The 22,265-nt window shown below is 40.0% G+C and overlaps 1 protein-coding gene and 1 non-coding gene across 7 annotated transcripts in view; both read right to left on the bottom strand.

The window, feature by feature from the left end:
* Positions 1–22,265, bottom strand: part of CDON (cell adhesion associated, oncogene regulated) — a 97,674-nt gene that overhangs the window by 44,820 nt on the left and 30,589 nt on the right. For all 6 annotated transcript variants that reach the window (XR_006335207.1, XR_006335208.1, XM_043873558.1 and 3 more), the window contains 9 exons: positions 21,537–21,673; positions 19,494–19,766; positions 17,798–17,944; positions 16,637–16,780; positions 15,486–15,773; positions 13,452–13,721; positions 8,364–8,708; positions 1,921–2,210; positions 11–185 (listed from right to left, as the gene is read on the bottom strand). Coding sequence is in view for 4 of the 6 variants with exons in the window: in XM_043873558.1 (XP_043729493.1) it covers positions 11–185; positions 1,921–2,210; positions 8,364–8,708; positions 13,452–13,721; positions 15,486–15,773; positions 16,637–16,780; positions 17,798–17,944; positions 19,494–19,766; positions 21,537–21,612 (2,008 nt within the window). In the remaining 2 variants the exon portion in view is untranslated. The remainder of the gene's footprint in view (positions 1–10; positions 186–1,920; positions 2,211–8,363; positions 8,709–13,451; positions 13,722–15,485; positions 15,774–16,636; positions 16,781–17,797; positions 17,945–19,493; positions 19,767–21,536; positions 21,674–22,265) is intronic.
* LOC122677508 lies at positions 12,827–12,931 on the bottom strand. The gene has a single exon (XR_006335817.1). It is a non-coding gene; the product is annotated as a small nucleolar RNA U13 (small nucleolar RNA).

The raw sequence follows: 22,265 nt of genomic DNA, 5'->3' as shown, positions 1-22,265 counted from the left end.
TTACACTCACCTTTGCTGGTTCGGAAGGTGAGCATGGCAGGCTGCCCTTCCCCGGCTGCACTCCTCGCCACCATCAAAACTTCGTAGAGACCCGACGGCTCCAGCTCCGTTAAACGGAGCTCATTCTCACTTCCTGGGACTCGGACCGTGTGCCAGCCCCCCGCGACACCAACACCATCCTCCAGCTACCCAGGCGAACACAAGGCACTTTTCAAAAATGGAGACACAGCGCAGAAAATCTTTCCATTTCAACTGGGTAAAAACTAGAAGTCCTTCAATTCCAAAATGAATTTGGGGAAGCGACACAAGGTCACAAGTCAAAGAGACACAGTGCCTCTTTCAATTAAGAAACAGAAGGAGACCTGTAGTGAGAAGTTTGGGATTCTCACTGTTTTTGAAAAAGACTACTGCTTCATCAGCTGCCACTAACGTATGGCCTCAAGTAAGTTACTTGATTACCCAGTTGTTTCCTTTCCTGGTAATGGAAACATTGCTCCTTTCTTACTGAGCTAATGGGAGAATTAAATAAGTAAACAATAATACGTATTAATAATAATATACAATATACACAATACATGATAAATCATAGTTCATGTTTATGTCTGTATAAATTATGCAATTATGCATTACATATTTCTAACAGTCTTGCTTCATGTCTTTACACTGTTCAGTGAGTGGAAGGAAAGAAAAAGAGATCCAATCTGTTATGCCTTCATTAACAAAACCAAGAGCCAACATTCATGGAAGTTTCCATGTGGATAGGGTTACCAGTGGAACTTCCTTCATCTAGAATCATCAAGTTAAAAACAGTGAATAAATTTTCAAGTATCATTATGTTAATTTTTCCAGATATTAAAAATATTACTGGAGGGGGAGAAATGGAGTGGGAGGCTGGACTAGCAGACGTAAGCTTTTATACATAGGATGGAAAAACAACAAGGTCTTACTGTATAGTACAGAGAACTAGATATTCAATATCCTATAATAAACCATAATGGAAAAGAATATCTTTTAAAAATGTATATATAGGGATAACTGAATACCTATGCTATACAGCAGTAATTAGCATTGTGAATCAACTATACTTCAATTAAAAAAATACCTAAAGGATAAAAAAAAATTCCTATTAAATGATGGATACCAAAACATCTTGAATATAGAAGATTATTTTAAATATGAGTACATCTCCTCCCATTTCATTTACTAGTCTCATTAAACAAAGAGGGGAGGATTTTCATCTTGTTTTAATATAAACCTGTGGGTAAAAATACCATCTGAAAAATCAATTGAGACGGACCAACATTTACCATAATAAATAACCAAACAATGAAAGATATTAATACAATTAGGAAGACAACTTGAAATGAAAATATTAGTCAGAGATTATAACGGAACAACTTTGTTCAAACAGTGGTTTCTAATAAGAAATTGCTTCTTCGCTAAACAAACCGCCTTCTGCCACTTCAGAGAAGGAAGGAATTATTTCTTAAAAAGCGGTTTATAAAGCTTTACACCCAAGGGGTTAAAATGTTTGATTAAAAAGGTCAAGAAGCAGGGAATCCCTGGCGGTCCTGTGGTTAGGACTTGGGGCTTTCAGTGTCAGGGCCAGGGTTCTATCCCTGGTTGGGGAACTAAGATCCCTCAAACCCAAGGAACGGTCAACAAAACAACTGTCAAGTTACTCGGTTCTTAAAATCCCAATCTGGGGGCGGTTATTTGTACTTCATTCTCACTGCTTTTATAAGACTGGTAAACCCAGCATGACTGCTGACTCTCTCCCAAACTCCTCACCCTGGGATCCTCCTGTTCTGGCTCCTGCCGCTCCACAGGTGTGAAAGATAATAAGCATCTTTCACAGGAAAGTTATACACAGGATACGAAGACGTGAGAAGAGAAAGATCATAAATGACAAGACATTACCTTTCGGTACTTCACGAAATAGGCATTGATGGGCAGCCCGCCATCCTTCCCTGCCCTCCAGACCAGGTTGTAGGTGTCTGCTGTGTGTGTCTGAGGGGGGCTCAGAATGATGGGGGCGTCAGGAACAGAGGTGCCACTAGCATTTTTCTCTGATGATGATTCCTTGGCACTGGAATGTTCTTTCACCGGAAATGAGCTCAATGATCCAGTTTCTGAATCATCACTTTTATCATTCTGAGTGGGATCAAATGATGTGACTATTTCTGCTTTGGTGTCTGTCTCAAAAGGAACTGCAGAGAAAGAGAGGAGGTTGAAGAAATGCATTATTTCAGGGTCTCTCACATAGTATGCTGTCATCTAACATAATGTTAGCACAATTTGAGCCCTAGTAATTAAAACATAGAACATTTCAACTTATAATTCATGGAGACATCTAATCTCCAGTTGTTGTCATTCAGTCACTAAGTCATGTCCGACTCTTTGTGACTCCATGGACTGCAGCATACCAGGCTTCCCTGTCCTTCGCTATCTCCTGGAGTTTGCTCAAGTTCATGTCCATTGAGTCGGTGATACTATCTAACCATCTCATCTTTTGTCATCCCCGTCTCCTCCTGCCCTCAATCATTCCCAGCACCAGGATCTTTTCCAAGGAGTCACCTCTTCACATCAGGTGGCCAACATATTGGAGCTTCAGCATCAGTCCTTCCAATGAATATTCAGGGTTGATTTCTTTTAGGATTGACTGGTTTGATCTCCAGTAGCTAATTACTATTTATGAAGGAGCAAAATAATTTCCTGAAAAAGCAGTTCTACAATGCAGTAGTTTAGTAGCTAGTACTAGTGCTAAGTTGCTTTAGTCGTTTCCGACTCTTTGCGACCCTGTGGACCACAGTCCACCAGATTCTGTTCAAGGGATTCTTCAGGCAACAGTACTGCAGTGGGTTGCCATTTCCTCCTCCAGGGAATTTTCCCAACATAGGGATCGAACCCACGTCTCTGATGTGAAAGGATGCTATTTTCCCCTGCTCTATGCTAGCGTTCCCTCTTTTACAATAACAACTTGCTAGTGTAACCTCTGAAGATTTTAAGTTGGCGAACAAGGAACGTTTACTCTAATTGGTAAATGAAACACAATGAGTAATGCATTCCCTTGGGAACAAAATAACACAAGTAGCAAAGAAAAGATCAAGAGTTAGACCATTACCTACTGGGTAGCTTGTCCCCAAAGGTCGCTTAGTATTCACACCCTTGGGCAGTCCCCTCCCACGCTGAATCGGGCTACCCTGTGAGTGGCCTTAACCAATGCCAAGCCCAAGAGAGGCTGTGGTCTTCCAGGCTTAAGCCTTAAGAAGGCCTGGCACCCCTACCAGAGTGCTACCACATACAGACGTCCAAGCTAGCCATGGAGAGAAGTGACCAGGGAAGGGAGAGAGGGAGGAAGGCAGAGAAATGGAGGGGGGTGGGAGGGAGAGGAGGGGATGCGGGTGGAGTCCAGCCCTCACAAAGATGCCACACGTGTGAGTGAAGCTACTTTGGCTGTTCCAACCCCAGGTGCTATCTGATTACAAAGGTCGAAAAGACCCCAAGCAAGGCCCACAGAATGGCCCACTTTATCCAGTTAACCCACAGACCTGTAAGGTAATAAAGGACCTGTTAAGTCGTTCATCAGATTTAACTACCCCCAAAGATGGTTTTTCCAGTAGTCATGTACAGATGTGAAAGTTGGATCGTAAAGAAGGCTGAATGCTGAATAATTGATGCTTTTGAACTGTGGTGCTGGAGAAGACTCTTGAGAGTCCGTCCCTTGGACTGCAAGGAGATCAAACCAGTCAATCCTAAAGGAAATCAATCCTGAATATTCATTGGAAGGACTGATGCTGAAGCCGAAGCTCCAATACTCTGGCTACCTGATGCAAAGAACCGACTCATTGGAAAAGACCCTGATGCTGGGAAAGATTAAAGGCAGGAGGAGAAGGGGACAACAGAGGACGAGATGGTTGGATGGCATCACCAACTCAATGGACATGAGTTTTCAAAAGCTCCAGGAGATGGTGAAGGACAGGGAAGCCTGGCAAGCTGTAGTCCATGGGGTCACAAAGAGTCAGACATGGTTGAGCGACTGAACAACAACAAAAGATGAACAACTTAACACCGGCGCTTCCCTGGTGGCTCAGATGGTAAAGAATCTGCCTGTAATGCAGGAGACCTGAGTTTGGTCCCTGGGTCGGGAAGATTCCCTGGAGAAGGGAATGGCTACCCACTCCAGTATTCTTGCCTAGAGAATTCCATGGACAGAGGAGCCTGGCGGGCTACGGTCCCTAGGGCTGCAAAGAGTCAGACAAGACTGAGCAACTAACACTTTCACTGCATACAACAACAGATAACTAACTAGCTCTTCTATACTCAGAAGACAAGCCAGAGACAAGAGGGAGGAAATGAAACAAGACTAGCAAAGGTAAAGGAAGAATTTACTTGTTTTCAATTTTTTTTTTTCTGGATAAAATGGAAGGTTGGCTTAAGAAACTGCCAGTCTGTATCACAGTAAGCGAAATAAGAAAAAGGCAAATACCACAGAATATCACTTATGTGCAGAATCTAAAATATGACACAAATGAGCTTATCTACAGACACAGAGAACAGACCTGTGGTTGCCAAAGGGAAAGCGGAGTGGAGGAGGGACGGACTAGTCGCTTGGTGTTAGCCGAGATGCAAAGTATTATATACAGAATAGATAGACAACAAGGTCCTACTGTATAGCACAGGGAACTATATTCAATATACTGTAAAAAACCAGAATGGAAAGGAATACGAAAAATGTATTATATGAATAACTACATCACTTTGCTATACAGCAAAAATTAACATGGCACTGTAAATCACCTATTCTTCAATAAGATAAATTTTTTAAAAACTGCCAATCTAAAAACAGCCTTAATATGCACTACTAAGAGCATACAGAATACATAGAGGAAGGTAAAAATAATTTATTTGTGCTGAAAAAAATAAATAGGTCACCTACACCCAAAAAGAATTACAGAGCACATATTATGTACTCAGCATGGAGCCAGACATTAAATAACCATCATCTCATTTAATTCTCCAAACAACATTCTTAGGAAGATAGTAATACTTCCGTTTTACAGATGAAGAAACTTGGGTTCTGAGAGATTAAGCGACAACAGCTGGCAGAAGAATGTTAGCGGTGCTGCCGTGAAAAAAATGAGAGAGCAATTTATGAAAACAAATAAACTGCCAAGACAATAAAACCTGAGGATTGACAGCCTGGTCCCTCTAAAGTGCTATTAATACAGACAACGAAAGGTCTCCTACTTCTGCGAAGGAAGGGAGCCTAGGAAACAACAGCAGAGTCTCTTTTCCACGATGAAGTCAGATTCCTGGTAAAAGGTGGGAGTATTTTTAGAGCGACTGCAGCTTCATAGAGAACCAACCAGAAAACAGGGCTAACAGTGGGAGGTCAGTTCTGTTTGTTTAAAAGAGAGAAAAGGTGTCCCAGAAGCTTTCTCCATCAAAGAAAACAAGAAGCTAGTGGAAAAATAAGATAGAAGAAAATTAATTAAGTTCACTGAGACAACTTCCAAATATTGCTCCTGGAACAGGCCTGTTTACTTAGTGAGTCAGAATGAGGGCTGGATGTGAAGGGTGTGGCTGGGAGCCTGCTAATGCAGAGATGGATTCTAGCAAGTGGAGGCAATTAGTTGTGGCTTAGGGCAGTGGAGAAGGACCTTTTTATCATTAGTGTTTCATGCATCCTCTGGGCAGGTCACCACTGGGAAGTGGTATTTGGCTGTAGAAGAGTTTGAATACCACATGCCGCAGTTTATACAGAGGCATGAGAAGAATGCAATGTTACAGCCTCTGTCTACTGCAGGAGTATCAAAATTCCACTTGTGTTATTCGGGCTGCAATGAGACTTTTCCGTAACTTTTATTGAAAAGGAGATTCAGTTAATTTTCTTCTACCGTTCCCAACAGCACAATTAGAGTGCTCACAAGATGCTAGATACAATGCATAAAGCCTTCACAGTACTTTCAAAGGTTCTTCACATCCATGATCTCAATTTACCTTCAAAGCAACTCTTTTTCGAAAAGACCTGATGCTGGGAAAAGACTGAGGGCAAGAGAAGAAGGGGGCCACAGAGGATGAGATGGTCGGATGGCATCACTGACTCAATGGACACAAGTTGGCAAAAACTCAAGGAGACAATGAAAGACAGGGAAGCCTGGTGTTCATGGAGTCGCAAAGAGTTGGACATAGCAACTGAACAACAACTCTTTTTATCTTCAAGACAGCTCTGAAATGGTCATCTAAAAGAGATATCTAGCATTTTTTAAGGTAGAATGTTTTTTGAATTGGAAAAGAGATTGATAAAACACTAGCTTTCTGAGTACTACGATGGTGGCTATGTTTATGAGTTAATGACTCTGAGTTGAAACCAAGTCAACAGGAACAGAACCAAATCTGCCTAAGTGGTTCCCCCTGTGACCACTCAAACCAGCAACCCCACCCCAAACTATTTAGGACCCTAGGCCAATTCTCATTATAGTTTTGAAGAGTTACAACTCACTCTACAAATATTTGTACATCCAGAACCTCAAAAACCCAAGGTCTCTGGGAAGAAAAAAAGGTGAGGGAGTGATTCATCTTGCTTACTGCCCTCTTCACAATAAACAATGTAAAGGCTGTCAGCACGCTAGAATTTAATAATAGGCTCAGACTTCCAGGGAAAGAATTGGGTTGTTACGTGCTGTTTTGAGCTTTAACAGACTCAGCTAGACTTTGATCATTAATGTAGAGCATGTAAAATGGACAACGGAGGACCACTCAGGCAGGATGTGGTTCATGGGGTTACTGTACATTACAAAATGAGGCTTATCAAGACATAAAATCCCGGGGGTGAGGGGGATCTTCAAAACCTAAAAATATCTCATCTAAACAAATTATGTATCTTCAAAGAACTTCAGCTTTCTCATATTTAAAGTGAGGCAGTTAGGGGGCCTTCCTGGTGGTGCAGTGGTTAAGACCCTGCACTTCCAATGCAGAGGACTTGGGTTTGATCCCTGGGTTGGGGAACTAAGATCCCACATGACATGGTACGGCCAAAAAAATTAAAAATTAAATAAATGAGTAAGTAAAGTGAGGCAGACAATTAGACACTTACTTCGTCCCAACAGCTATGACTGTGACGTCTACCGCTCCATCTTCCCCTTATTTACATAAAATGACCACTTCAGCAAATGCTCTACCCTAGCGATACCTGCATTACACATCTTGCGGCTAACAATTTTGAACAGAGCCTCTCCTATTTTTGCTTGGCAGACTGATACATAAACACACACATGTATATATACATATACACATCCATAAGTGTGTATAAATTTATGCAACACTTAACTACCTTCTATACTTAAGGATTCTTTAACGTTTACTAAAATCAGGAACTATTTCTTCATTCCTTAAACACTACCATGAAGTGTTTGTTGCTCAGTTGTGTCCAGCTCTTTGCAGCCCTGTGGATGGTAGCTCTCCAGGCTCCAATCCATGGGGATTCTCCAGGCAAGAACACTGGAGTGGGTTGCCCTGCCTTCCTCCAGGGGATCTTCCTAACCCAGGGACTGAACCTGGGTCTCCTGCTTTGCAGCAGATTCTTACCATCTGAGCAACCAGGGAAGCACAAGGGATAATTATAAGTTAACAATAATTAGATAGCAATAATTATAACCCAATACTTAGTATTTATTAAAGGCTTTCTAGTAATACTTCCAGACACTGTTCTAAGCACTTTACAGATATAGTCTCCTGGAATTCTCACACCAGCCCTATGAGTAGGGCACCTTCACTAATGCCCACTGATATCAGATTTGATTGTGAATTATGTCAAATCTGAATTAATTTGAATAATACTGATATTCTATATACCAGTACTCCAAATTAAGTCATCATCGCCCCACATCAATAAAAATATAAAGAATAGCATACATCTTGTTAGAAAAATAACTTTGAAGAAGGAAGAAGGAAATATATAGATGAGGACTACCCTGGGGGCTATGCTGGTAAAGAATCCACCTGCCAATGCAGGAGATGCAAGAGACTTGGGTTTGAAGTATATCTTAATAAGTCTGGGCTTCCCTGACAGCTCAGCTGGTGAAGAATCCGCCTGCAATGCAGGAGACCCAGATTCGATTCCTGGGTTGGGAAGATCCCCTGCAGAACGGATAGGCTACCCACTGCAGTATTCTTTCTTGGAGAATTCGATGGACAGAGGAGCCTGGCAGGCTACAGTCCATAGGTTTGCAAAGAGTTGGACACGACTAAGCGACTTTCACTTAATAAGTTCAACAATCTCTAAAAAATGTATCTTTTACCTTATCCCTTACTATCAAAGAAACCCATTCATCTGGGAAAAGACACTAACGACAACTCACCAACCATGAGGACGGCTTCCGACCGTGTGGTGCCATGTGTGTTTGTGGCTTCACAGGTGTACTTCCCGGCGTGTTCCCGAGTAACAGCCTGAATGTACAGAGAGCCTGAGCCCGCCTGGGACGTGACAGGCTCTGGGTCAGGACTCCCAGGTCTTAGTAAGTGGGGTTTTCGGGATTTAGATCTAAGAGCTTGAGACGGATGACTGGTTATCAATCCGTGCTTGTCGTACCAGCGGATGGCGGGCACCGGTACCCCAGTGGCATTGCAGGACAAGGTCACAGAGTCACCAACGGCCACCTCTGCACTTGCTGGTGCTCTAACTATAATGGGCTTGAGTCCACTGCCTATCAAAGAAAAAATAATTCACATACAAAAATTAAGTACGTTGTATATAGTATCTACATATGCAAAACAATGCAAAATAATTTCATCCTATTGCATAAATGTAAATACAGAACTGTGAAGAGAGCTTGCCCACAGGTATCTTCAGCACATCTGGTCACTGCAAATACAGAACATGCGAAGCCAAAGCCTCAGACTTTACCGTGAAAAAGGTGTAAAGAAGTATAAGACTAAGCAATACGCCTTCAGAAAAAAAAAAAAAATAGTTGGTTCCAGGATGCAAAAATCTGATCACAAAAATTCTGGAGAAAAACCTGTTCTGAATTATAGTTGATAAATGTATTTCTGACCATATACATGAACAAATTTTTGTTTGTAAACTAAAGTGGCACCACCTCCTTCCTTTTGGTCCCAGATATTTTGGGAGCATATATTTCATGACCTCACAATAGAATATTGACATCTGACATTTTCTCCAGTACATCTTTCTCCTTTTCTAGTCCTACTTCCTGCGTTTGACAAAGTCATTCAACAATTACCAGATATCTGAATTTTTGCCCATCTAGTACATATTAAATGCTATCTCATGGGTCATAACCTCCATTTCCCTCAGTACTAATGATGTTGCGCATCTTTTCACGGGGTTTATTTGCTACTCATTTTTTCTTCCACTGTCAAATACCTTTTGTCCTTTTTTCTACTGGGTCCTTTATCTTTTTCATAATGGTTCTGGATTCTGTGTAATGACATACTGTTCTTTTGTGAATTACTTTTGTTACTAATATTTTCTCTCTGTTTTTCTTTCCATTTTAATGGTATCTTTTAATAATAAGGATGCTTTAATTTTAACGTGGTCACACCAATCTTTTCTTAAAAATTAGCCTAAAATTTCTTGTCAAAAAGTTTTACCTAGCTCATATATTCTTCTATATTTTCTTGTAAAACTTCACCATTTTGCCTTTCATATGTAGGTCTTTAGCCCACTGGAAATTAGTCTTTGTGCGTCAGAGATTTAATTTCCTTTTCTCCACTTGTTATCCCACATGGAACCCTGGAATGGATATCCTTCCCTTGGTGATCTGCAGTGCCACCTAGGCCAAATCCTTACATGCATATCCTTCATGACCTACTTGTCTTTTCCTGCACCAATAATACATCACTGTCTTTTCTTAAAAAAATGATTTTATTTGTTTACTTATTTTTGGCTGGGCTGGATCTTCACTGCTGCTCAGGCTTTTCTCTAGTTGCCAGGAGTAGGGACGACTCTCTAGTTGTGGCCTGCAGGCTTCTCATCGTGGTGGTGTCTCTTATTGCAGAGCCCCGGCTCTAGGGTGCACGGGCTTCAGTAGTTGAGGCTCCCAGGCTCTAAAGCACAGGCTCAATAGTGGTGGCACATGGGTTTAGCTGCTCCACGGCATGTGGAATCTTTCCAGATCAGGGATCAAACTGCAGTCTCCTGCATGGGCAGGGGGGTTCTTCACCACTGAGCCACCAGGAAAGCCCTATAGCATATCTTAATTACTATAAATTTTTGTGTATGTTCTAAAATCTGGTAAAGCAAGGCCCCCCACATTCTTGTTCTTCTTTTAGAGTGTCTTAGCTATTGTTGGGCTTTTGATCATCCATATGATTTAGAATTAGTTTGTCTAGGTCCTCAAACTAGTGATAGGATTTAGTTGGAATTGCACAAATCTACGAAAGCTTCTGGAAAGACCTGAGAAGTATGTTAATACTGAATTTTGGTATCCATGAACTGTTATATATTTCTATGTACTTGGAACTTTTTAATGTTTCTAATATAAAAAGGTGACTTTAAAATGACATTTTCTGTTGCTGGTCATAATGGCTAGTTTTATGTGTCAACTTGACTGGGTTAAAGGATGCCCAGATAACTAGGTGTGTCTGTGAGGGGTGTTTCCAGAAGAAATTTGCACCTGAATTGGTAAACTGAGGATAGCAGATGGCCCTCCCCAGTGTGGGTGGCACCATCCAATCCGATGAGGACTTCAGTAGAACAAAAATGCAGAAGAACGAATTCTCTCTATGAGCCTAGTCATCCTTCTCCTGCCCTAAGGACCCTGGACATCAGTGCTCCTGGACCTCTGGCTATGGGGCTTAGGTTGAGACTTACCACCACTTCTCCCACAATTGAACTGCTTCATCAGCTTACCTCCTTCTCCAGTTTGCAGACGACAGACTTGACCACCTTAACCATGTCAGCCAGTTTCTACAATAAATCTCCTCTGATGTGTATCTTATATATCCTATTGTGTTTTGTTTCTCTAGAGAAACTTGCTAACACACTGGTACATAGAAAGGCAACTGATTCCTGTTTATTGGTCTTCATCAGCCACCTTGCTAAAGCTTTTATTATTTCTAATAATTTGTCAACAAACTATAGAGGATTCTCTCTCATGACAACCATAGGAGCTGTGAATTAATAACATTAATAACAGCTTAAAGAAAAGAGTTTAAAGAGAAAGAGAACAGCTTAAAGAGAAAGAGTTTCTTTCTCTCTTATCTTTATTGCTGTTCGGTCACTAAATCCTGTCCAACTCTTTGTGACTCCATGGACTGCAGCATGCCAGGCTTCCATGTTCTTCACTATCTCCAGGAGTCTGCTCAAATTCATGTCCATGGAGTGAGTGATGCCATCCAACCATCTCTTCCTCTGTTGCCCTCTTCTCCTCCTGCCTTTTAATATCCTAATATCTTTATTTCTTTTTCTTATCATTTTGTGCTGGTTAGAATCTGCACTATGATGAAAACTAAAAGACATTTTAAAGGGAATGCTTTAAGGTTTTGCCATTAAAAGTAATGTTTTCTATAAGTTTTTTTTACTGGATATTCTTTATCATTAAGAAAGTTCCCTCCTGTTTCTATTTTTCCAAGAGTGTCTAACATGAATACTGAATTATATCAAATGGTTTTTCTGCTTCTATTGAGATCATCATAGTATTCTTCTCCTTTATTCATTAAATTGGATGAACAACACTTTAAATTTTCTGACTGATTACTGGGCTAACTCCTCGGTTAAACTTTATCCCTACTGATCCTATCTATTTTATCTTAATTTTCTATTTAACTGATTTCCATATCTTTATTATCTCCTTTCTTCTGTTCTCTTTAAATCTATTCTGTTATTTTACTTAGCCCACTAATTTTTAGTTTTACTAGCTTTTTTTTAATAAGCATTTAAGGGTATAAATCCTTTTATATTCTGCTCTCCTATATCCCACACAATTTGATTTTGACATTTTGACATTATTTTAAATTTTAAATTTCCAATACAACTTTTTCACCCAGCCATTGAGAACTATAATTCTAAATTTCCAAATACATGCCATTTAAAAATTCTTTATTATTAACATCTGAAGTAATTCATTGAAGTAGCAAGTTCAGAGGCTAAAGTAACTGCAACAAGTTCAGAGAGTTGGTCTCTGTCATACTGTTTCTTTGAAATATTTATAACTCTCAGCAAAAGCTTAATTTCCATAATATATAAAGAATTCCTATAAATAATAAAAAAGACGAATAACCTAATATAAAACGGACAAAAGACAATGAGCAGTCAGTACACAGGAAAGCAAATTCAACAGCTCAGAAACACATGATGAGATGCTCAGCATCACACATATAATAAAAAATACAGGGATCAAAAGGTAGTTTTGAAAAACCTATCAGATAGGCAAACACTAAACAGAATTCTGACAACCTACTGCCTTGGTGAGGATATAAGCAAACATTGCTGGTAGGAGTGTAAAATGATAACAAGAGAGAGAGCAAGGTATCTGTCAAAATTACCAAGGCATATATGCTTTTATTTAGCAAGTTTATTTCTAAGGATTTACTTTAAAGACGTTCACATGTGTGCAAAATAATCTGTGTAGAAGGACATTCATCATAGACTCCTTGTAATAGCAAAGGATTAGAAAGTCATCCGTGAGGTATCAGTCAGACCTTCACAGCTATACAACAGAAGACTAAGCAGCCATTTTTTATAAGAAATGAAAATATTCTTTAATGTACCATATACAAAGATGGCCAGGATATATGTTAAGTGAAAAAAATCAAGGTAATTTTTAAGGTAAAATCCAAGGAATTTTTTTTTTTTTCTTCACGTCAGACAGGTAATGTGCCAATGTCGTAACAAGGTTTGGAGGGAGGCACATATCACACAGCAGCGTGAACACCCGATCATCATGCTCATGAACTACAAAAGGATTCCAAGGAAATTTTTAAAGGAGAAATTCAAGGTAATTTATATGAATGCCAGCATCATTTGTGTAAAAAAAACTGATATTGCCATTAAATGCACACAAACTCACATGTTACATGTAATTAACCATATACATGCACACAAGAATAGTCAAGAAAATTACAAAACTTGTTAGTTCTAAGAGATATCTGACTGGCTAGGGAATATGAGTGAGATTTTTACCACACACTTTTTAAAATTATACCTTAAAAAGGTATAATTGCTTTAAAAAAGCAACTGCTTTAAAAAAGCAATGATGTATCTGTTAAAAAATATTAAAAAAAATTTTTTTTATGAGCCTGATTAAATAAGGTTGCTTCTTCATGGAAATGTCTACCAGCAAGTAGAAAGGAACATGGAAAATGAACACAGTTCTGTTATGGTGATAGGATTACTTCCTTTTTGTAAAGATGATTTAATTTTTAATCAAAACAAAATCCCATCTATAAAGTGAAATTTCCTAGGATAACATGACCTAAAAGCTTACCTTTTTCAATTTCAAGTCTCCCAGTAGACTGTGTAAATCCAATCCCATTATCTGCTACACACTGATACAGCCCGGAATCTTCCATGGTAACACCACTGATTTTCAATCCATTTCCCACAGTTAGATGTCGTGGGGAAGAGCGAATGGGCTGGGCATTGTGAAACCAGGTACGGTTGGGCGCTGGGTTCCCATGAACTTCACACGTGAATTGTACTGTCGCACCTAGAGACACTGTCTGATCCTGCAGTCCTTTAGAAATTGAAGCACGTTCTAAAAATAAAACATATTATAACTTATAAGGACCTACTGTATACCACAGGGACCTCTACTCAATCCTCTGTAATGACCTATATGGGAAAAGAATCTCAAAAAGAGTGGAGATATGTATATGTATAAGGCATTCACTTTGCTATACACCTGAAACCATCACAACATTGTAAATCAACTGATATGCCAATAAAAATTAATAAAAAATAAAAATATAAAGTTAGCCCTCACACAAGTCATTAAAACTCTACCAATAACTAGTTGAAACCAATATGTAATGTTTCCTCATATTCTCTCATCAACAAAAAATTAGAAATGTACTGACTTTCCTCCAATAGGATAAACCATATGTTACTAATATGCTGCAGTCCCTTTTTATGTAATAGATCTCTCCACCCAATTAACCACCCCCCAAGCCAACATATGTGCGCACACACACATGCACATATGCAGGGTTTCAGATGATCTGTTTTGAAATAATAATTTCCTTGGATTTTATACTATACAAGAGCCAAAATAGAAGAATGCTTATTTGGAAGTTAAATTTTTTTTTTTCCTGGTGAATTCTGCTTTGAGGTTAGGTGTATTCTGGGCAAAAAAATCTTCTTTTAGTATGCATCAGGCCACTTTTTACTTGGACAAAGTAAATCATGTATTGGCATTTGTAACATATGCCAATATTAAATGATTGTGTATATTAATCTAGTCCTAATCATCATTAAATTTTAAAGCCTGCTTGCCATACACATACACTAATGCCAGTGTAACCTGCGTCAGGCCACTGTTGCACATAAACAGGTACAGAAGGTTGACAAAAACTGTATTTAGTATGAAACATTTTTTCTGGTTTTCATGAAAATTTGTTTTGATAAAACATTTTTGCTGCCACACACGACAGTGAGATAGGTAGCTGGAAGAAAGGAATGACATGGAAATAAACAGTACACATAGAATGTGAGTGAAAATAACACAAATTTTATGAGTCAGCAGTAGTGAAACCATTTCAAAAGGGAAAATAAAATGAAACCCACTACTTTTATGAGATGACATTTTCTAGTTAGTACTCTGTCTTATTGGGCTTCCCGGTGGCTCAATAGTAGAGAATCCGCCTGCCAGTGCAGGAGATGTGGGAGACGCCACTTCAACCCCTGGTGGAGTTCGACCTCCTAGAGGAGGAAATGGCACCCCATTCCGGTATTCTTGCTTGGGCAATCCCATGGACAGAGGAGCCTGGTGGGCTACAGTCCATGGGGTCGAAAGAGTCAGATACACCTGACAATGCCCTCTGTCTTAGTTACTGTTACTGGACACCACACACTGATACAGCCCAGAATCTTCATCCGGTTGGACTCCAGTCTCTTTCCTCCATGTCACTGAGAAGGAAGAACCAGCTCCGCTTTGTGTAACCAGGGTAGGGGTGAAGTTCCAAGAACATCCCAGGTGAAAGGCTCTGTGCTACACAGAAATACTGCCCAACTCAGCAGTCTTCTCTTTTCCCTGGCTGTACCACACAGTATGTGGTGGGATCTTAGTTCCCTAACCAGAGATTGAACCCCACCTCCTGCATTGGGAACGCCAAGTCTTAAACCACGGGACCCACGTGGAAGTCCCAGCAGGGCTTTAGAGAAATGAAGCTGGCTACCGGGGTAACTATTTCTAGATAGTCTCTATTCCATTTACAGTTCACAAACAGATCTTCCATTCAAACATCAGTTAGATCGGAAAAATAGCCTGACTTGAAAAAACACTTAACAAGTAACGTCTTACCAAGTACATTCACCACGTAAGTCACGTGTTTGGCATCTCCAGACTTGTTCCCCACCACACAAGAGTAGTTGCCAGAGTCCGCTGGGTCAATGCTGTCCGTGGCAAGATGCGTATACAGCCTTCTCCAAGTGCTTCCCACCATCGCATCCTGACCATCCTTCAACCAGTGCACGTGAGAAGCTGGGGCCCCACTCACCACACACTCCAGGGTCACAGGGCTACGAGAAAGAACGGCTAATGCCTGTGAAAAGGTGGGGTGAAGAATGTGGAAGTCATCTGAAGAAGGACCTGGAGAAAGAAGGCGAAGCAAAAAAATCATTAAGTATTCACTTCCACTTTCTTCCTTAGCAAAGCTGTGAGCATCTTCATCTTCCCATTTACTCTTTTTTATACTACAAGGTCCTATTTGGTAATGAAGCCATTTTCAGTTTAGAACTGACTTTAAAAGACTTGGGGATCCTTTAGGGCTACTTCTGAATTAATAGTTTTGAAAAGTCAAATTCACACCAAGCACATGGACAACTCCTTCACTGCGCTTTGACTACTGATCCAATCACAGCTTGACCACACTAAACTAAAAATCAGATATGAACTACTATATCTCAAAGAGAAGTGAGAAATATTTCTGCATAATTCAGTCAGCCACCAATTTGATTATCACTGATATAAAGTGATTTTCGCTCTCCAATTTCTGTTTTTTTTTTTTTTTCTTTTTAAAGATTGTTTTTGCCATGGACCATTTTTAAAGTCTTTATTGAATTTGTTACAATAAATTTCTGCTGTTTGTGGTCTGGTGTTTGAATCTGAGACACATGGGATCTTAGCCCCCCGACCTGCATTGGATGGCAAGGTCTTAACCACTGGACCACCAGGGAAGTCTCTCTAATTTCTTTTTCTCTGAGCAAAAGGCAGAGTCCTCCACATGAATTCTACTCTGTCAATTCGACCAAAATTCTCTCCTGGAAAGCCATTATATTTGTATTAGTAAAACATGTACAGAATTATGCTATTTAGGCATGTAATTTTTTATAAGACTTTCTCATGATAAACAAACAGGATGTGAAAGAAAAATGAACTCCCATTTCCCAACTCTTCACGTGGAATGCTTCCAAGGACTCTCCCCAGTGACCATGATTCCCCCAAATACTTACGACTCACAAGGAGCTTTTGGCCAATGGGTTCAACTTTTAACTCATGTGTGACAGGATTAAAAGCTGCACATTTATAAGATCCTTTGTCCTCTAAGGATACATTCAAAATCTGAAGATTTCCTGATGGAAGGATTAGATAATTCTCTGAGGAAGGAAGGGAATGCAGTTAGGCTTCTCTCTTTAAGAAGGACACCAGTTAAAACTCACAAAGGTTGATAGTTACGCTTTAAATGTAGACATGACACAAGCAGCTGATAAGTAATTAGGGAAAAAACATTAAATGAAGGAAAAGGAAAGCCAGGACAGGGAAAAAAAGTCAACAGCACTTGAGTAACAAAACCAGGCCCATGACTACAGACCACTCACTGAGAAAACCAAAAGCACAAGAAACATATTTGGACAAAGACACAATGACCACAGTTATCACCTGGGGCAAACCTCTGCCTATAGCACTGACCACCCAGTATTCAATCATGTCTTCATTCCTTTCTTCTCAACAGTATGCACTGACAGTCTACTTTCTGCCAACAGCCTGGGCCCAAGCAATACAACAATGAAGCAAGCAGATAGAGCAAACCCTGCACTCACACGGCCAGCATTCCAGTGCAGGGACGGGGTAGCCAAGACAGAGGCAAATAAAGAGCAAGCAACCACTGATATAATACAGTGCTACAGAAAAGATGAAGCTGAATCGGGGGACAGAGAAAACACGGCATATCATTTTAGATAGAGCCATGAGAGCGACCTTGAAGGAAATATTATCGGAGTAAATTCCTGAACAGGTTGAAGGAGTGAGCCTGAGAGGTACGGGGTTGTAATTATTTCCTTTTTAATTTTTACTTTTTGGCTGCACCCCTGAGCATACAGGATCTGAGTTCCCTGACCAGGGACTGAATCCTCGCCCCCTGCGTTGGAAGCCCAGAGTCTTAACCCCTGGACCACCTGGGAATTTCCTATAATCATTTCTATCCTGTACTCTATATTGTGTTCTATCTTAAACTATAACCATTTGTTCTAGTCTCTTCCACTTGACTCTCAAGAGGAGAGACAATGTGTCTCAAGTATTTTTGTGTCCACAGCCCCCAGCACAAAGAGCTTAAAGGAAGCTGGTGAATGACATTTGTTCCACGGGTGTCACTGGCTTTTCATTAGAGTTCTCACCTGTGGACTGCTTCAGCCACTTTCCCCGGATCTTATAGCGCACTTCAGCTTTGGGGTTACTATCTGGTACCTTGCAGCCAATGAAACCGGTACTCTTTTCTTCTGCCGTAATAACATGTTTTGTGGATGCACCAAAATCACCAAGAACTAAAATAGATAAGTAAATAAGTAGACAGATCAATAAATAAATGCAAACTTGAACTCTCTTCCCCAAAGGAAAGTTTAAAACCAGAAACAACACTGGCACCACAGCTGTTTGTGGCAGCTAATCCCAGTTTCCGGAGTAGCAGAATCTTTTTATCTCAGTAAGCAGTTGGGATAGAGGTACACGGTTGAGGGCTGGGGCTTAGTCATGGCACCTTTTTTGAGAAGTCAGTGCTTCCGGGAGACTACAAGACAAGCAAACTGTTCCTGAAACATTAGGGAGAACTATAAAGCATAACTGTTCCCCATTCTGTCAAGACGAATCCTTTTTAATCCAGTCTCTCATCACAGCTCCCTTTCCCTATGCATCTTTATTCTGTTTGTAGCCAGGCACATGGCAATAAAATTGTTTACACAAGAATGAACCTAGGACATAGGGAAAAACAAAAACAATGTATCATTTGAATTTCCAGGGAGAGAATCAAGTCTCCTGCATTGCAGGCAGATTCTTTACTGTCTGAGCCACTGGGGAAGCCCCAAATATACTATTAGTCCTTTTTTTTTTTAACTTGTATGTAGGGGGAGAGGGGTGGCAATTTTAGTTCCCCAGACCAGGGATGGAACTCGGGCCCCTTGCAGTGGAAGCACTGAGTCTTAACCACTGCCAAGGACGTGCCCTAACTAGGTCTCAATTTCTCCCAGTTTAAGTTTACTACAGATGGAGCCAGCATGGAAGTGCTCTTTATTATGGCCAATGGTGAAAGCCTCTGCAGCCTGCCCCTAGGAATTCAGCCCTCCAGAGTGTGACTTGGAGCTGTCCATGGGTCACAGCTCTACAAAAACATTTACTCTTCTCAGTTATGACAAACTCACTACTCCTGGGGAATCCAGATTTGTTGTGTAAATAGGGGTGCCCTCACAAAGACGTTTTCCATTACTGGAAGCCATCACCATTTGAAAGGCAGATGGCTCAAACTTACTAAGAAAACCACACAGTCTAGATTTTCCGTAAGTTCAATACTCAACATTCCTTTCTTTGCCGTTATTTTCCCCCCTCCGCACTTGTTTAACCTGGTTTCAATTAAATAAACTAAAATCACTCTGTAATCAAAATAAATAAAACAATTAGATTTGAGAAAAAGATAAAGGACTGCATGAAATAACTGCGTCAAAGCAGACAACAGCTGTTGTTGCTGATATTAAGAACTTTAAAATACAAGGAAATTCAGTTTCATGTTAGAAAATTGTCCTAGTTAGGACAATTTAATTTTCACATAATAATTTTATGTGATAAATAAATAAATATGAAAATAAATAATATTTTCACAAAATAATTTTCACATCCCTTATTACAATGGAAGACACCAAGCTAGGCTCACAGAGGTTCAAGTATCATTCCCCTGGGGTTAAACACAACAAATGTCAAGGCTGGGATGAGAACTCATATGTGTCTTACTCCAAAGCCCATGCTCCTTCCACGACTCAAACAATGCAGGTGCCAAGAGTAATTTCAGGAAAAAGCATCTATCACAGGGACAACAATTAAACTCACCTGCAGTGGATATGGTTGCAGGACCACTCAGGATGGCACCGATGCTGTTGTTGGCAATGCACTGGTAATAACCCGCAAGTGAGGGGTTAAGAGAAAGGATAGTCAACGTGCCCTGATGAACCTTAATCTGCTCCACGTTTCTGTCCAACCTTTTTCCATTATGCAACCATGAGATGTGAGCGGTCACAGGTTTAGCAGAGCAATGCAGTGCTACAGGTCCACCAGGTTTCTGGACAGCAGACAATGGCTCAGAAACAAAATAAGGTGGCAAGTCTGCAAGGGAACGCTCCCCGTGTACAAAGGGGTGGAGGTGGGGGAGGGAATGGGAGAGGAGGGGAGAGAGAAAGAAGAGCACATTTAATACACTTACTGGCAATCCCTTTATAACAAAAGGCAATCCCTTTCCGCATCTATATGTTATGGTCCTTAAGAGCTTGTGTAAGTTCTAGGAGCAGCTTTACATTTGAAAAGAAACAAGGCGATGTCCTGATATAGAACATAACAATTAGAACAGTACAGATAACAATCCTTATGATCTAAATAAACAAAATACTAATTCTGTAAATGAGAAATGGTAAGCTGCTCTTTGAAAGAAGTAGTTTTTAAAAACTGGAAATTAGGCATCTGAAAAAGAGAAGATGACTTTCAAAATAAAGAGAATTCTCTTCCATATTACCAACAGGATTTGACTTTAAGAGCAAATTATTTTATCAATAAAGATTATGGTACTTCTTGATTTGGCTTCCCTGGTGGCTCAATGGTAAAGAACCTGACTGCCGATGCAGGGGGCAGGGGTTTGATCCCTGGGTGGGAAAGATCTCCTGGAGACGGAAAAGGCAATCCATTCCAATATTCTTGCTTGGGAAATCTCATGGACAGAGGAGCCTGGCAGGCTATAGTCCATGGAGTTGCAAAAGAGTCGGACACAACTTAGCGACTAAACAATAACAACAACTCCTTAACTACTTCTCTTTAATATAAATCATGTTCAACTTTTAAGAAAGCAGAAGTAGAAAGTCAGGAAGCCACACTGAAATACAAAACCTATCCTTTCTGGGATGTAAGGATAAATGGGGTATCAATCTGAACATTTTTATTTGGTTTTTGGAATAGTTTCATTTGTTATGTCTATTCTTCCAGGAATTTGGGAGAGAGAGGTTCTTGCACTCAAGTATCAAAACAGATCCCTCTCCTCCACCCATAAAAGAGGATGGGGGAGGAATCCTGTTAATCTGGTATAATAAAATACTTAAAAGAAAAAACACAATAAATTGTTGAATCTACTTTTATAGGGTATTTTACCAGAAATAAAGATTAAGGGAAATGCTCAGCTGAATCTGAGGTTGCTATTTAGCCCAACAAAAAACAGAAATAAAACCACTAAATCAATTTTCCCTTACTAAATCAAACACAGTTACATAGTATTTTTAACAAAGATAATAAATAGATATTAATAAACATCACTGTATTTGTATATACTTCTATATAAATCTTCACACAAATCTAAAATAAAAAGAAATGCATATGGGCCATGTATCAGCCTTGGGCTTATATATACATTTAATAATAAACACATTTAAGCTTTTCAGTAATGCAAAGAGATAATAAATTAGGCAAGGTCATGAGACCTGGGATTCAAACCAAGTTCTCTCATTCCAAGTTGAGTATTCTTACATACTGATTCTAAAACTACTCCTTGGTGGTATATAGTCAGCACTTTATTCCTATTATAATTTCCAAATTCAGAAATCTGTAACATATCCTCATTGGAAAAAAAGCACGATCAGAAAATATTTATTTTTAAGGCAACAAAAGGAATAAATTACAAGGACAATGATGGGAAGGACTGTGAGTGCCTAGAAGCACTACTAAGAAATCCTTGAATTGTTTAATTAAAGTTTTTAAAATCGTTCCGCTGGTCAAACAAATCTTAGAAACGTCTTTAGAAACCATTACTATTGGCAAAGCATTAAAGTTGAAGCTTTTCATAGGGTTAAGATGAGGGCAAGCTTCAGCCCAAAAGTTCCCATTCTCTCTTCTTACCTGGACTCACAGAAGCGCAGGGCATCAGGAGAGTCATGAACAGCAGCGTCTGTAAGGGTCTAGAATCTGGATGCATAGCGCCAGATTACAGACGCGGGCAGGGCAGACTTCCAGGGCAAAACCCAGGCTTTGGCTCACTAAGAGACATAGGGGGAAAAAAAAAAAAGAAGGAAATTCTAAAGTACAAGAACAGTTGAAATCTATTCTCTGAAGAGCCAAAGTCCTGCACGTGGTAGCCGCCTTCAATTTCGCAAGCTTCATATAGACTGCATCAAATACAAGGCATTTAATGATCCACATCTTCCCAGTTCACAAAATAATCTGCAGACATTAAAGTTATAAGTTCCGCTCATTCTTCCAAGATACTAAGACACTTATTTTATACGGACCCAATCATTCCAAATGAATCCATTACGGCCTTTCGCCCATTTCTGTTTGTACAACTCACAACCACCTAAAACTCAACCAAAACGCATTCCTTCTCTACATTCCTTAAGATACAAACAATAACAAAAACAACAAAATTATAACTAACGTTTATACAGTGTTTAGTACGGGCCAGACACCATCTCAGTGCTTTTCATATATTAACTGAACCTTTGCAACACCACTATGAGCTAGGTAGGTACTCCTGGTTTTCTTCCCTTTTTTCAGATGGGGACTCATGGATCGCACAGAGAAAGCCAAGGGCAGACTTGGGTGGGGACTGAGCCTTCTGCAGAACATGCG

Source organism: Cervus elaphus, chromosome 2 (assembly GCF_910594005.1).
Source record: "Cervus elaphus chromosome 2, mCerEla1.1, whole genome shotgun sequence".
NCBI classification, from domain to species: domain Eukaryota; kingdom Metazoa; phylum Chordata; class Mammalia; order Artiodactyla; family Cervidae; genus Cervus; species Cervus elaphus.
Note: the sequence above shows the minus strand (reverse complement) of the source record. Positions and strands in the feature narration are given on the sequence as shown.